Source organism: Channa argus, chromosome 18 (genome assembly GCF_033026475.1).
Source record: "Channa argus isolate prfri chromosome 18, Channa argus male v1.0, whole genome shotgun sequence".
Classification (NCBI taxonomy): domain Eukaryota; kingdom Metazoa; phylum Chordata; class Actinopteri; order Anabantiformes; family Channidae; genus Channa; species Channa argus.
Window position 1 is genome coordinate 9,187,590 of NC_090214.1, and position 12,774 is coordinate 9,200,363.

General features: G+C 37.3%; 1 protein-coding gene across 2 annotated transcripts in view; it reads left to right on the forward strand.

Annotated features, from left to right (window-relative positions):
* The window catches only part of LOC137103714 (astrotactin-2-like), a 232,417-nt gene that overhangs the window by 128,716 nt on the left and 90,927 nt on the right, over positions 1–12,774 (forward strand). For both annotated transcript variants that reach the window (XM_067484310.1, XM_067484309.1), the window contains one exon: positions 1,355–1,492. In XM_067484310.1, coding sequence (XP_067340411.1) covers positions 1,355–1,492 — 138 coding nt within the window. The remainder of the gene's footprint in view (positions 1–1,354; positions 1,493–12,774) is intronic.

A 12,774-nucleotide genomic window follows, 5' to 3' on the forward strand; every position in this document is an offset into this window, starting at 1 on the left:
ATTTCAATTAATTAATTATTTCCAATAATAATTTAAATGCCGGGCCACCACAGACTTTTCTTCTTCCAACAGTTTTATGCAAATAGCTGTTAAATTCCGTACCACACAAGCTTGAAATTATTGGCCGTGAATTATGTTGGCTAAACATATTCCTTTGACTCTAACATCATAGCTTGAATCCATTTTAACAATGAATAATGTGAAACATTGTTTTTAAGATAAATAAATAAATGCAGTGAAAAGTGATTATTTTGGTTTAAATGTTATGATTCAGATTTGTTTTACACAGTTATTTTAATCTCGAATGTAAAGAACTTTTGTAGAATTGCAAAAATGATCTATAGAAAAAGACCAAATATTGACTCCTTGTGACCAAGACGCTGAACAATGTCATTGCTCTGAGTGCAAGGAGTTAATACAATGTCGAAGAAGATTCTCAGTTACCCAGATGAGGTTATCTGTAAATTAAGACATGGACATCTTGAACTTCATCCTTGTCACTCTGAGAAGTTTCACTGTTCATCCAAGTAGCTTTAGTCTGAGGAATGTTGGTTAAGTAAGGTCCCTGGTCCCTGGTGGACATGTGAAGTGGTCTTCCTAGGGAATGAATGAATGAAAGGGCAGTGAGAGGCCTCTACCTCTGTTCAGTAAAGGGTTTTCCAATGAACATGATGGCTTCTCTTCTCTTTAAAAAGATCTGTCTTCTCTGGCTATACCGCATGCATTAGTGTCTTCAAACGAGTGTCCTTCAGGTAAAGATAAACTGCTGATTCGGGTCTTGAGGTGTTGCTCCTCCTGTATATTGCTCCAATGCAGAGCTCAGAAAACTGTTCACTGCATTTAAGCATGTACACTATGTTGCCCTTCTGGTGCAATTGAGAGTCTATTGTCTTCATCCAGACTCAAAGAGCAGGTGTTTCTGTAGGATTATTCACCATTATATTCTAACTCGCCCTCGAAACTATTACTTTGTTGACCTAAGAAGCCTATTTAGATCAGCTGAGAAAAAAATCTATGCTAAAGACAAATTTAGATTCTTCAAGTGACTTTCCTCAGACTGAAGAAGCTACTCGATGAAAAGTGAAATGATTCAAACTAACAAGAAAGGAATTAGGTTGCCATGACTAAACCTCCTGATAGAAAGAAGACAGTACTGCCCATTAAAGAGTTTTTAATCTTGGAGTTTGGCTCCTCACCACACATTTAAGCCTACACATTGCAGTGTGCTCATTTCTTCAGCAGCTCCTCTCTACACTTACATATGTAGAAACTCAACATTATTTTGTTGAATGAAAAAAGTGACATGTGTAACTAGTTTGATTGACATTTGTGTCTTGTGGTTGTGCCAACACAGATCATTTTACAGCTTGGGCCAGGGGTTGTGGCTGCCAGTCAGCAAGAGCTTCGTGGTGCCACCGGTGGAACTGTCAATCAACCCCATCGCCAGCTGTAAGACGGACGTGTTGGTTACGGAGGATCCAGGGGAGGTCAGGTCAGTCTGACTCAGCACAAAGCCCCCCACTTCTGTCACAAGCGAAACTGCATAAAGGTTTCTTTGCTGTGTGGTCTATATATACTTATAGTTTCACTGACACAGCCATACCTTTAGTATTTTGTATCAAGGAGTGATTTAAATCCAAATGATTATGCAAATGTTCACCATGGTTTTAAAGCTGTTTTCATCACACTACTGTTCATGTTGACTATTTTAACTTCAAGAGGATTTCATGCTGTAGGCACTCCCTGCTGTATTTATCAGGCATTTATAGGGAAAGTCATGGCTGTTGTCTTATCACTGTTTATACAACTGGTTGACACTATACAAGCACATTTTACAATTAATAAATGCAGGTAAGGTATAAAAAATAAAGTATACTGTTTGTACTGTTATACTGTTAATTTTAAGCCCATTTCTCAAGAAGTATCAGTAACATACAGTAAACTATGTCAGTGTCAGAGCATCATCTCCAAATTAAAACACCCATCACTGCAGCCTAACATGGGTGACATCAGTCTGGGAGGTGATTTTCCATTTTTTGTTTTTTGTTTTTTTCTCATTTCTGCATAAAAGTTGTCACAATGTGAAAGAAAGAATAGTAATGTGATACAATTTGTGAATCACTGCAACACATAATTTATCTCTGTCATTACACAAAAGTTTGCACCACCATTTAAACATGCTCATCATCACAATTCATGCAACATAATATTCATGCAGTGATGCTACAACTTTTATTACAGTTCTAAAAGAATCAGGTTAGACTAAGAACTTTCTGCAAAAATTATCTTGAAATGAGTTTTTTTCCCTTGTACAACTGCTGAATATGAATTGTGTCTTTCAAAAGCTACAAAAAACCAAAACAAAACACAAGAATGACAAACACCCCCCAATGCTTTAAACAGAGAAGTGTTTACTCCTAAATGATGGCATTTTCCAAAAAATGCAACATTTCAAGTTGCTTTTGTATCTGCACCTCTTAGTTTTTCCCACTCAAAGCTACGACTAGATAAATCTTTGGAATGCGCTTAGAATGCAGAGATGCATCTCTCACGTTCAGATTTCAGGTGGCCCCGAAAAGAAAAACTTCCCACTGCGGGAAACCAAGGATGTCAAAGGCAAAGCAGATTTTGCTTAATAATAATCATCATCCTTGTAATAAATTCTTTTTCTTTGGAGTTACAGCTGTTTAATTTGGATGACTTTTACATGGTCTGTTTTGTCAGCGGGGAATATATCTCAGATCAGGGGTCATCAACCTTTTTATTAGAAGTCCACAGATTAATTACAAAAAGGTCAGAGGTCTGGGACAAACCCTTGCCAGTCTCATATATTTCTAGAGAAAAAGTGCATTTGTGTGTCATCTTTCTCTTGAACAATATTCCTTCTCAGCATTCATAAAGGTAGCACACACCTAAATACATAGAAGCTTTTGTTCACCCACACAAACAGCTATGTGTTATCACACACTCAAATATTATATTCTCATGAAGGAACATGATTCTCGGTAAGCAACGCTCAATTCCAATTTAAATATAAACACATTTTGAAAAGTTGCCTATGTAACATTATGTGAAACATAATGTGCCTTTATTGGTTCAGACAGCTGATTAAGCTGGAAAATGACCCTACACTGTAAACAAGTACCCAGACTGAATGAGTGGTCACAGCTGAGCTGGGCTTTGTGCCTTCTGATAAGGTGCTCTACCTTGGCAACTCAGTGTATGTGTCACGTGGAGCTGTGTCAGCACCTAGATTAACCCAAAAGAGGGTAATCATAGAAGTACTTCAGTGTGATGTCCTCATTGTAAACAGGCTTTTAATATTGTACACCGTGTTTTACCACCACAGGCTCTCATGAGCTACCTCAGTATGCTGAAACTAGGACAGGTAAATAGCCACTGCACTGAAAATCTATCAAAACACATTTACTGAGAAAATGGTCTCATTAGTGTATCTAACTGATGGATTCCTCAGAATGTTCTTTGCAAAAGTCTAACAAGTAATTTGTAGTTCCGAAAGCCTGCATCATGATAAACAAAATGCTGAATCCTCGTGTCCAATGTGAATCGCATAAATTGTTTTGCAAATGTCATACAATACTAAAAAAAAAAAAAAAAAAAGTTTTCGCACGCCTTTTGAAATTTCCTCAGGCACACAGAGCCCCACAGGGAGTTGTACACATCTTCTTATTCTGACGTAAATGGAATTACAGCAGGTCTTTTGATTAATTAGCCAGGAGGTGTCATATATTTTGAAATGTCGTAAGTGATGATGAGCTTTTAGCGCAACAACAGTTTATGGCAACTGTACACACAGCGACGCAGCTTTCTGCTACATGTTGATCTCATCCGATTCAGAATATTTATGACTCAAATCACAAAAGACTGCAGTCTCTTTACTTAGCTAAAAGGGAAAGCAAGCACTGCTTTTGTGCATTTTTTGTTTTTGTTGATTGTCATTTAAGAGCCACCATTAATGCATGAAACATAGATCTTACTGGGTTACAACACAGCTGCAGGTGCAAATTGACCACTTCAGCAGACAGTAAAAGCTCAGCATCCATTTACTCAGCATCAGAGGAGCTTCAATTGAATCCGACCAAGTTAGGGGATTCATCAACAAAAGGACGTGTCTTCATACTATTTACAATATGCTTTTTATATCTGATATGTGTGGAAATGTGACACATTGACTATTAAACATTGTAAAGATTTCTACTCTTGTTTGCCAATGTGACTTGAAGGATTCATCTTAAATGACCAGCAACAGGAAGTAAATAGGATCTTTGAATAGAATTGAAATATTAAATGCATATTGTACTACTGATTAAAGTCCCACTTTAGTTGGAGTAATAAGTTAATGTTCTGTATTTGGTTAATGATTAGTTCCTGTAACACAGGAGGATCTGTCAGATTTTCATGAATAATGCAGACAACTCATTATCCAAAGCATTTCTGTGGAACAAAGTCCCATGAGACCTTATGGCGTTTCTAGCTGATGCACTTTCCCAGAGTTTATGCCGGCATTGATGTAGTCAGTGAGTCATGATAGACATGTTGATGTGGGAAGTGGTGAAATGCACTATAGCTGTAACTTTTGAAACGATGCTTATCCCCATGTTACCTCTGCCCTTTTGGGTGACTGACAAGACCTGATGAAAATTATTCTATGAAAGATAAGTGAGTGTCAAGGTTAGTTTCTCCAGCTCAGCTTTCAAATGAAGGTATTTAGTTTTTGATACGAACATCACCCAACCTCACATTGATCAGTCTTTCATGATCTTTTTAAATAAGCTGCGTATAAAATTACATTCAGTATATATATTTTTTTCAACGTATTTGGCATTGCTAAAAAAAAAAAGACCTCTTTATTCATGCATACATCTGAGTTTCCCAATTTCCTGTGGTGGTATCTAGCCATGCTGATGAGTTTAGTTCTGTTTGCCCAGTGGAATTAAATTGAATTGTACAGTTTGGACCTTTGTTTCAGATGCATTTGGTGAGAACTAATGTCCTCTGTCACTTCTACCTCATGGTTGTAATTTTTTTCAGCTGCTGTTAGTTTAAAACATTTATTTTGATAACGAATTTATATTTGTTTCTTATGGTCGTGCAAATCAATGTAAGAAAAGGCAGTTCTGCCTTTCCTAAACTAATATTTCTTTTCCTGAAAGAAAATAAATTATGATTTAGGATACATTTAAAATACAGCCGGTTGTGGGAATGTTCATTTGTCATCACTTTGCTTAACCAGAGTACGCAAATATCACTTCCCTGCTTCACAGGGGCAAGTGTGCAGAGCTTATTGAAGCTTAAAACCAGTGTGAAAAAGAACACAGTGCCTCCCTGATTTCTCTCTAAGTACATAGCTTCTGGATAACGTCATCTTGACACTCAGTATCAAGCTGCTAGACTAAAGGGTTACCGGAAATCAATTTTTCTGTTATTTACCTACAAAATAATAACTCAGCCTATGTTTAAAATCACAAATATCAATCCTAAACCTTTGTTCCCTTCATCTACAGCATCTGTACACCTGTATTACTTTCCCTGCATAGTCTCTGACGTTATACCAAATCAATGAAGGTTCCTATCCACAATATTATGGCTTATTTAAATGCAACAATCATAATAAATGCAGCATTCAGCTCCTAGTTCGGGTGTATTATTACCTGTATGAAAAGTATAGTTTTGAATGTTGACTTGATTAATTTTTAACTTAGTTGGGCATCTACATAAATGGTGTCAAACTTCCCTCTTTCCTTCATGAATAAAAAGTCCTCTGGATGACATCATATGAAGGATTTTTTATTTTTATTTTTTTTCAGTTCTGGTGACATCATCTGGCTGTAAAGAGGTTGTTGTCTTGAATGAATGACTGCTCTATTTGTCTCTCTGCATTTCTGTGAGTGGTGAAAACCAGGTCTTAAAATGATGTGATGCTTGTGCATTGGCCTCCAGTAAAGACTTGCATTGAGTTACACTTAGCTCAAAGAAAACCCTCACACACTTAATAAGTTCTACATTTAGCAGCAGAACTTTTTTTTTCCGAATTCAATGCAAAAAAAAACCTGATGTATTTTTTACTGCGCTCAGTGTTTTGTCTACTTAACAAATCAATAAACAGGCTGGTGTCTTGGTAGTGCAGAGAAATAAGCGCCCATTTGGTACCTCCAAGCTCTTATAACTCATGGGATAAAAGCTTAACTTGCACTTGTTTAAAAAAAGTGTTTCCTTACAACTGGGTTTACTTTTGGCTCTGTGTATATTTTGTCTTTTCCTTAATATTAATTTTATGAAATGCTTATATTGAAAACATTAATTCTCTGACTCTGCTCAAGACAGTATGATTAAGAATCACTGAATCATATCCAAAGTTAGTCTTGCTGTCCTACTGATTTTTGCTGAACCTAAGCCAATATGTCAACCAACACTTCATCAATATCACAATATGCAATGATTCATTCACTCCAAACTGTGCACCGGGACTGGCATTTTTGTCAATAAGGACCTGTTACTAACCCTGTGTAATGGGTGATTAATGACCTCACTCGCTGTGATCAAGTGAACCACCAAAATGTCTCATTGCCCACAGTCCAATGCAACTGCATGAGGCTGACACCAAGAAAAATGTAAGTACATAAATCTTCTTCCCCTTACTCCAAATTTCCGTCAAAAATGTTTTCTCTACATCAAACCCAAGAACTGATGTATCAATCTTTATTTTATCACTTAGGTTTACCTGCTTTTTTCACCCACTAGATTTTCCCTTTGTGATTATAGCAAGCTTAAAGAAAATGCACTCTATTCAATGACAAAAGTGCTTGATGAGAGTCAGCATATTTGTGGGGAGCTGGAACAAGAGCATTAATCAAGTGCCGTGGTAGACCAATAACGGGCTCTGTAATCACGCTGGAGCAGCGCTCTAACTTTGGGCAGCGTCGGCTGGTCATTCATCATCTGGAAAAGCAAGAGGCAGAGAGGGAGATTAATAACAAGTACATTAGTCAGTGTTTAGATGCAACCAGTGTGCGTCTGGGTCAAACAACAGAGTCACAGTGCCAAAAGAGATGATCTTGATTTCCTTATGACAAGGATTTGATTCTCTTGTTGATTTGGTAACAGTGCACATTGTTTAACCAACATTGTAGAGTGATGTGTGCTTTATTTTTCTACATATACTGTTTTTGAACTTCTGTTAGAGAGTGAGAGGCAAACTTTGTTGAATTATTTCCATGTTGTGTTTAATGATTGAATATTTTTCTCAATATTTAAAAAAAAACTTTTCTATCTATACTTAAAATTTCTTCAGCATTTGTTTTACCAATTTCCTCCCTGCGGAGTCTCTTGCAACAGGCATCTTGCAATTGATTTTTTTTTTCCTACTTACTTTTTCCTCTATCCAGAAGTAGAGTCAGTTAGCATGCACCTCACAGCTGAGTCAACCCATTACTTTTGTCTGCCTCACCTTCCCCACAATCTGTTTTCCTCTGAATTAAGGAGTCATTTGTCAATGTTTTGAGTGCTTGGCAGAAAGAATTGATGCACAAAATGCCATGTGTTGCCTGTCTAATTCAGAAAAAATGAGTTTCCAAATAAAGAGAAGAAGAAAGAGAAGACATGGGACACTAAGAGAATGAGCCTTTTTTAGATGTTACAATACGGTGCATCATACGGTTGTGACTTTTCTAAGCAAGGGCACCAGCTAGACGCACTTAGAGAACTATAAAATGAGCTTAGACAATGACCAACGTATAAAAAAGCAAGCTTCCTCTTTCCTAATACTCATTTGCACATTTCTGTGGTGGGATCATAAGCTAAACCACACAGCTTGTATATACAATAGACTCTAAAGTCCTTCAAGATCAAACCACCTCAATGCTAACGTATGTCCTAATCAGAACCATTGATTAATAGGGCAAAAATTTAAGTTCCATTTTAGTTCCTACAAATGACATGATGTTTGGGTCAGACACACAATCCTAAAGCTGCACTTCCTTAAAATAAATAGTTTGATGGTTGTTTGAAAATGATAGAATCTGCATATGCAAAGGAACCAACACTTTTTACTCAGAATAGATCGCTTTTAATGAATACGTTTCTTTCACATGCTCATCCCATCGACCTGATGCTAGCACATGTTGATTGTGTTTGGGTTGCCCTCTGAACAGTTCAACAGATCAACCAAAGCATCTTTCAGAGTCCATGTTAGGTGAAGCTCATGGTATATCGAGAAGGCCTCCCATAAGTTCCTTTTTACTAGTTCCTAATACTCTCGTCCTCAATGGGAAGTGCCTTCCACCTCCAACAACAGAGGTCCCCAATGAGAAAGGGTGTTCTGATTATCCAGGACGCAATGCTTCACAGAACTCCTGATCCCTATTAGCTGTTTAAAGTCGTCCTTCTAAAATTATTCACAATTCTGATATTGCAAAATAGATTTGGTGATCACAGCATAAACCTCGTTCTTTTACTAACATGCGTTCCTGCTCCGTCGACCTTAAAAATAAATATGCACATTTTGTTTATTAAACATACCATTTAACTACTCTTGAACTCAGTCACTCCGTGTCAAATTTAGGCGAATAATTTTTGTAGCTTTAGGATTCACAGTGCGTGACAGCTTTCCATCCATTGTTGCCTAGCAACTAAAAACGAGCGCATATGCGCAAACAACAGTAATAGTTTTTCTCTCTGCATTACGCAGCCACATGATGGTGATCCTCTCATCCACCGGGAGAAAGTCCAACTGTGCAGCAGCCAGTCGGTGATTTGTCAATAGTCCTACTACCGCCTGGCACGTCTCACCATGGACAATTCCTGAGTAGGAGAGAGACCACCATCTATCAAGGAGTTTGGTTCCAGAGCCAAAGCTGTGCATAGAGGTGAGCCCAACTGCACTTTGTTGGTACCTCTCAACTTCACGCACCAAATCAGGCACCTTTCTTCCGAGTGTCCACAATGACTCAATCCGCTCCATTCCTTCCTTTTGCGCAGTCGGTACTGCGATGATTTTTTACCTTTTGTTTTGAGGGTCTTTGGCTCTGGAATAGCGGACCAGCTTGTAGTCATTAAGCCGATAGTTAAGGGGTCACTGAAATCCACCACACCACCTACCACACCTTTTATGAATGTTTTTATGTTAGGTTGCTAATGTGTGGGATGAGCTTTCATAGTATCAGGTGCTTTGTGAGCCATTCAGTGCCAATTTATTAGGGAGATATGGTCAAGCACATACATGAATGTGTCCGTCAGACCCAGACAAGTATGCACTATCTCCCTTCTCCGGCATATGATATTCTTAAAAGTGGAACTGAGGTCTTAAGACCTTTTAGTTTGGTGATCACCAATCATGGGTTGGCATTTCCATTGTAATGAAATGAAGATAAATTTGCTGTTATCTTTGTGGTGCAAGCTTGCATTAGTTTGGAGGTGATGGTGGCAGTTGAGGCATCAGCATGGCCAATTCTATGGCCCATTGGTGAAGAACTTGCTCACCAAGATTGCTATTGCAGCAGCCTGCATTTTGTTTTAAGAAACAGGGTAAATACATCTGCCACTATGGTTGCTGATACACTTTATTTCTGACCTATTTCATTGAGAAAATAGAACCAAAACCAAAAAGAAATTACATTGTAGACATGGTTGATTTGATGGGTCTTGGTGGCAACAATAATCATCACTTCTAGCAACTATCAAAGTGATTATTGAAAAACAGTCTTTTCACCATTTACTTTCATTTTAAGGATTCAGGGACAAAAAGCTCTCTTACTCCATCCTGTGGCTAGAAATACAAACCCAAAGAACATTGAATAAATATAATTAAACACATGAATTGGAGATACCCTCCAGTGAATGTGGACTAAAAGGTTAATTTCCCACCCGCTTACAAATGATGTTTATTTGGCCTTAAGAACAACATACATCTCCCCAAATGCTTAACTACAACAGAGCAGTGCATGTGACCCGCAAAATAGTTAATTGTAATATATTGCCTGAAAAAGTGTATTTAGTGGTATGAATTGGTAAATTGCTCTTGCATACTGGAAATTACTGGGTGACTTCAATACTATTTATGCTTAATGAGTTTGCCATAACTATAAAAACAGTGTCTCATGGGTACACTAATGCATTAATAATCTACTGCAAACAAAATATTGCATTTTATAAGGTAAATAAAAATAAATACATAAATAAATACAAACTTTGTAAATATTATTTAGATTCTACACACACCTTTTGTCCTGTTTGGGTGATGTTATTTATATCTGAATTTAAATGAAAGCTTAAATCAGATGGACCATGGGCAAAGTTAATTAGGTGGCCATTAATAACCCAAAGTGCAAATAGCTACACGGCTACCTTATAATGAAATTATAGTAAACAAAAACAAATGCCTGAGTCCATAAACCAAATAAAAATATTCACATGTTGGTCTAATTACTTGTCTGGGCTCCTTTGTTAAACCTTTTTTTATTTATTATTTTTATATTCATTGTGACAGCTTCGACAGTAAGTGATTAGCTATCCACACTGTCTTTTGGATTTCGTGAGGGACAAAGTCCCAGTGTGCAGTCAGTGAGCCATAATACTTCACCACTCACACAAGGAAGATGTGCCAATTATTGACTGGTCCGTTATAAATGTAACATGAAAACCGGATATTTCATAAAAGAATCCCTTGCTCAGAGCAGTGTGCGATATTATACAGCATTCCAAATGCTGATCACACATGTGCAGGCTCTCTAAACTAATACAAATTTTAAAACATTCTTTTTTATAATTGAAAAGATAGGTAGACATTATCTGCCTGTGTCTGCTTGCAATACACACCTGCTTATATTAATAAGACATGCATTTTGAAGGTGATTTTGTCAATGCTGTGCATGGAGCATTCCTACTATTTTGATAAATTTTAATGCTTTGCATTTCAACTTTGCCTAAAGCCAATGACAAGGTCAAAATATTTCACGGTCTACGCTGAGTGAATAGGAGTTTACTTTTCTCTTTTTGCTTGTTGAAGAAACTTTGTGAGATAAATTACTTTGTAATGATTTTTATCCACTGTGAAGAGCGCCTATTTAAGGACATTTTAATCAAATTACCAGCAACATAGACGGGTTTTATTGGCTCAGGTTACCTATTTTGGTGTCTTCTGTAAAACAACATCAAAAAAGTACTGAACTATGAAGAGACTAAGACACAAAAACATTTGCACAGCGGTAGTGGTAATACTCAAAAATTCTCCTTGCTCAGCAGGCCATATGTCTTCAGATCATTCAAGACATTGCTGCTGTTTGTACAGTCAAGTCACCCTCACAACACACTGTGGTCCCTGTGGTCCCATTGCAAAAGATGGTGTTTTTGTTTTGTTGCAAAGAAAAACACAAGACCCCTTCATTCACTCTGACAGTAGGCATGTAGAGCTCTGGGTATGGACATGGTTAAGCATGCTGAAGTGAACACAGCAGCTGAGCTACCGTACACAGCACTGGTCAAGATGAATTGTGCACACACGTGCACACACACGCACAGAACAATGGATGTCTGTGGAGATGTAATGCTAATATAAAGAGAAAAACTCACACACCTTTTTCGGTAAGGTTCTGGGGAGTGCAGTGACGATCCACTATAAACTGTGAACTGTAGTTTTGTTATCAGTTCATTTAGTTTTTGAAATTTAATATTTAGTTCTTTATCTGTCTGCTAGTCTAGTCTCCTTTATGTTTGCCTCTCTAAACAGGATGCTTTATTTGTCTTTTTAACTTTCTCACTTTGGATAAAGGGGTCAGCCAAATGATTAACTGTGATTTTAATTGTGTGTGTTGCCCACATTTCACTTAGTCATCAGATGTGCTGCTTCCAGACTGTCAAAGATTCAAAATCTGTGACAGTTAGTGGAAACACTCTTTAAAAGTCTGAACTAGTCTTCAGTTTTGTCCCCAGCTAACTCAGCGCACAAGAAGCAAACAACATGCAACATAATAAGTCACGTAATACTGTAAGTTATCACTTACTGGTTCAACAATGAGAGCAGCAATTGGGTGAACAGTGGGTTAAACCTTGTGGCACAGGCACAGAGCCCAGAAGAAACCAGTGTACACGGAGGAAACTTACCCAAGCACAGGGAGAACATGCAAACTCTGGCCAGCCGAGTTTCGAACCAGGGACGTTTCGTTGTGACACAGCAATGTGGACCTCTCCACTTCAAAAAAATCAGATAAATAAAATAAATAAAAATACTTTTACTTTGCTGTTTACCTTTCATTGTGTCTGTTTCTATTTATTTTATATTTATCCGTATGTTTATGCTTTATTTGTTCTTAGTCCTTTGTCTTGGATTAGTCCTGACATGAAAAACATGTCCAGTTAATGCCAATGTACTAAATAGTATAAGATGTGATGCATCATGAAGCCCTGGAAGTTTCGCATCAGAAAAACTTTTAAAGCAGCTGTTGTAAAAATGTTGTTTATTTTAAACTAATTTAAACTACTGTTAGAGGTTTTATTAAAGTTTACCTTTGCACTGCAAATCGGAAACTGAATATAACGCTCACAGAGAAAACCAGTCATGTACAGAAAAACAATAAATTAACTTATTTGTGTTCATTAACAACTACATTATTTAGCTTTTTTACCCTTTTTATTAAAAGACAAAACACTTGCCTGGACTAGCACACATTACATGTAGTCATTAATTCTAGTTGGAAAGGTGAAAACCACCAAACATCACAATTGTGTCAAATTATAAGCAAACATCAATCACTTCTTAAT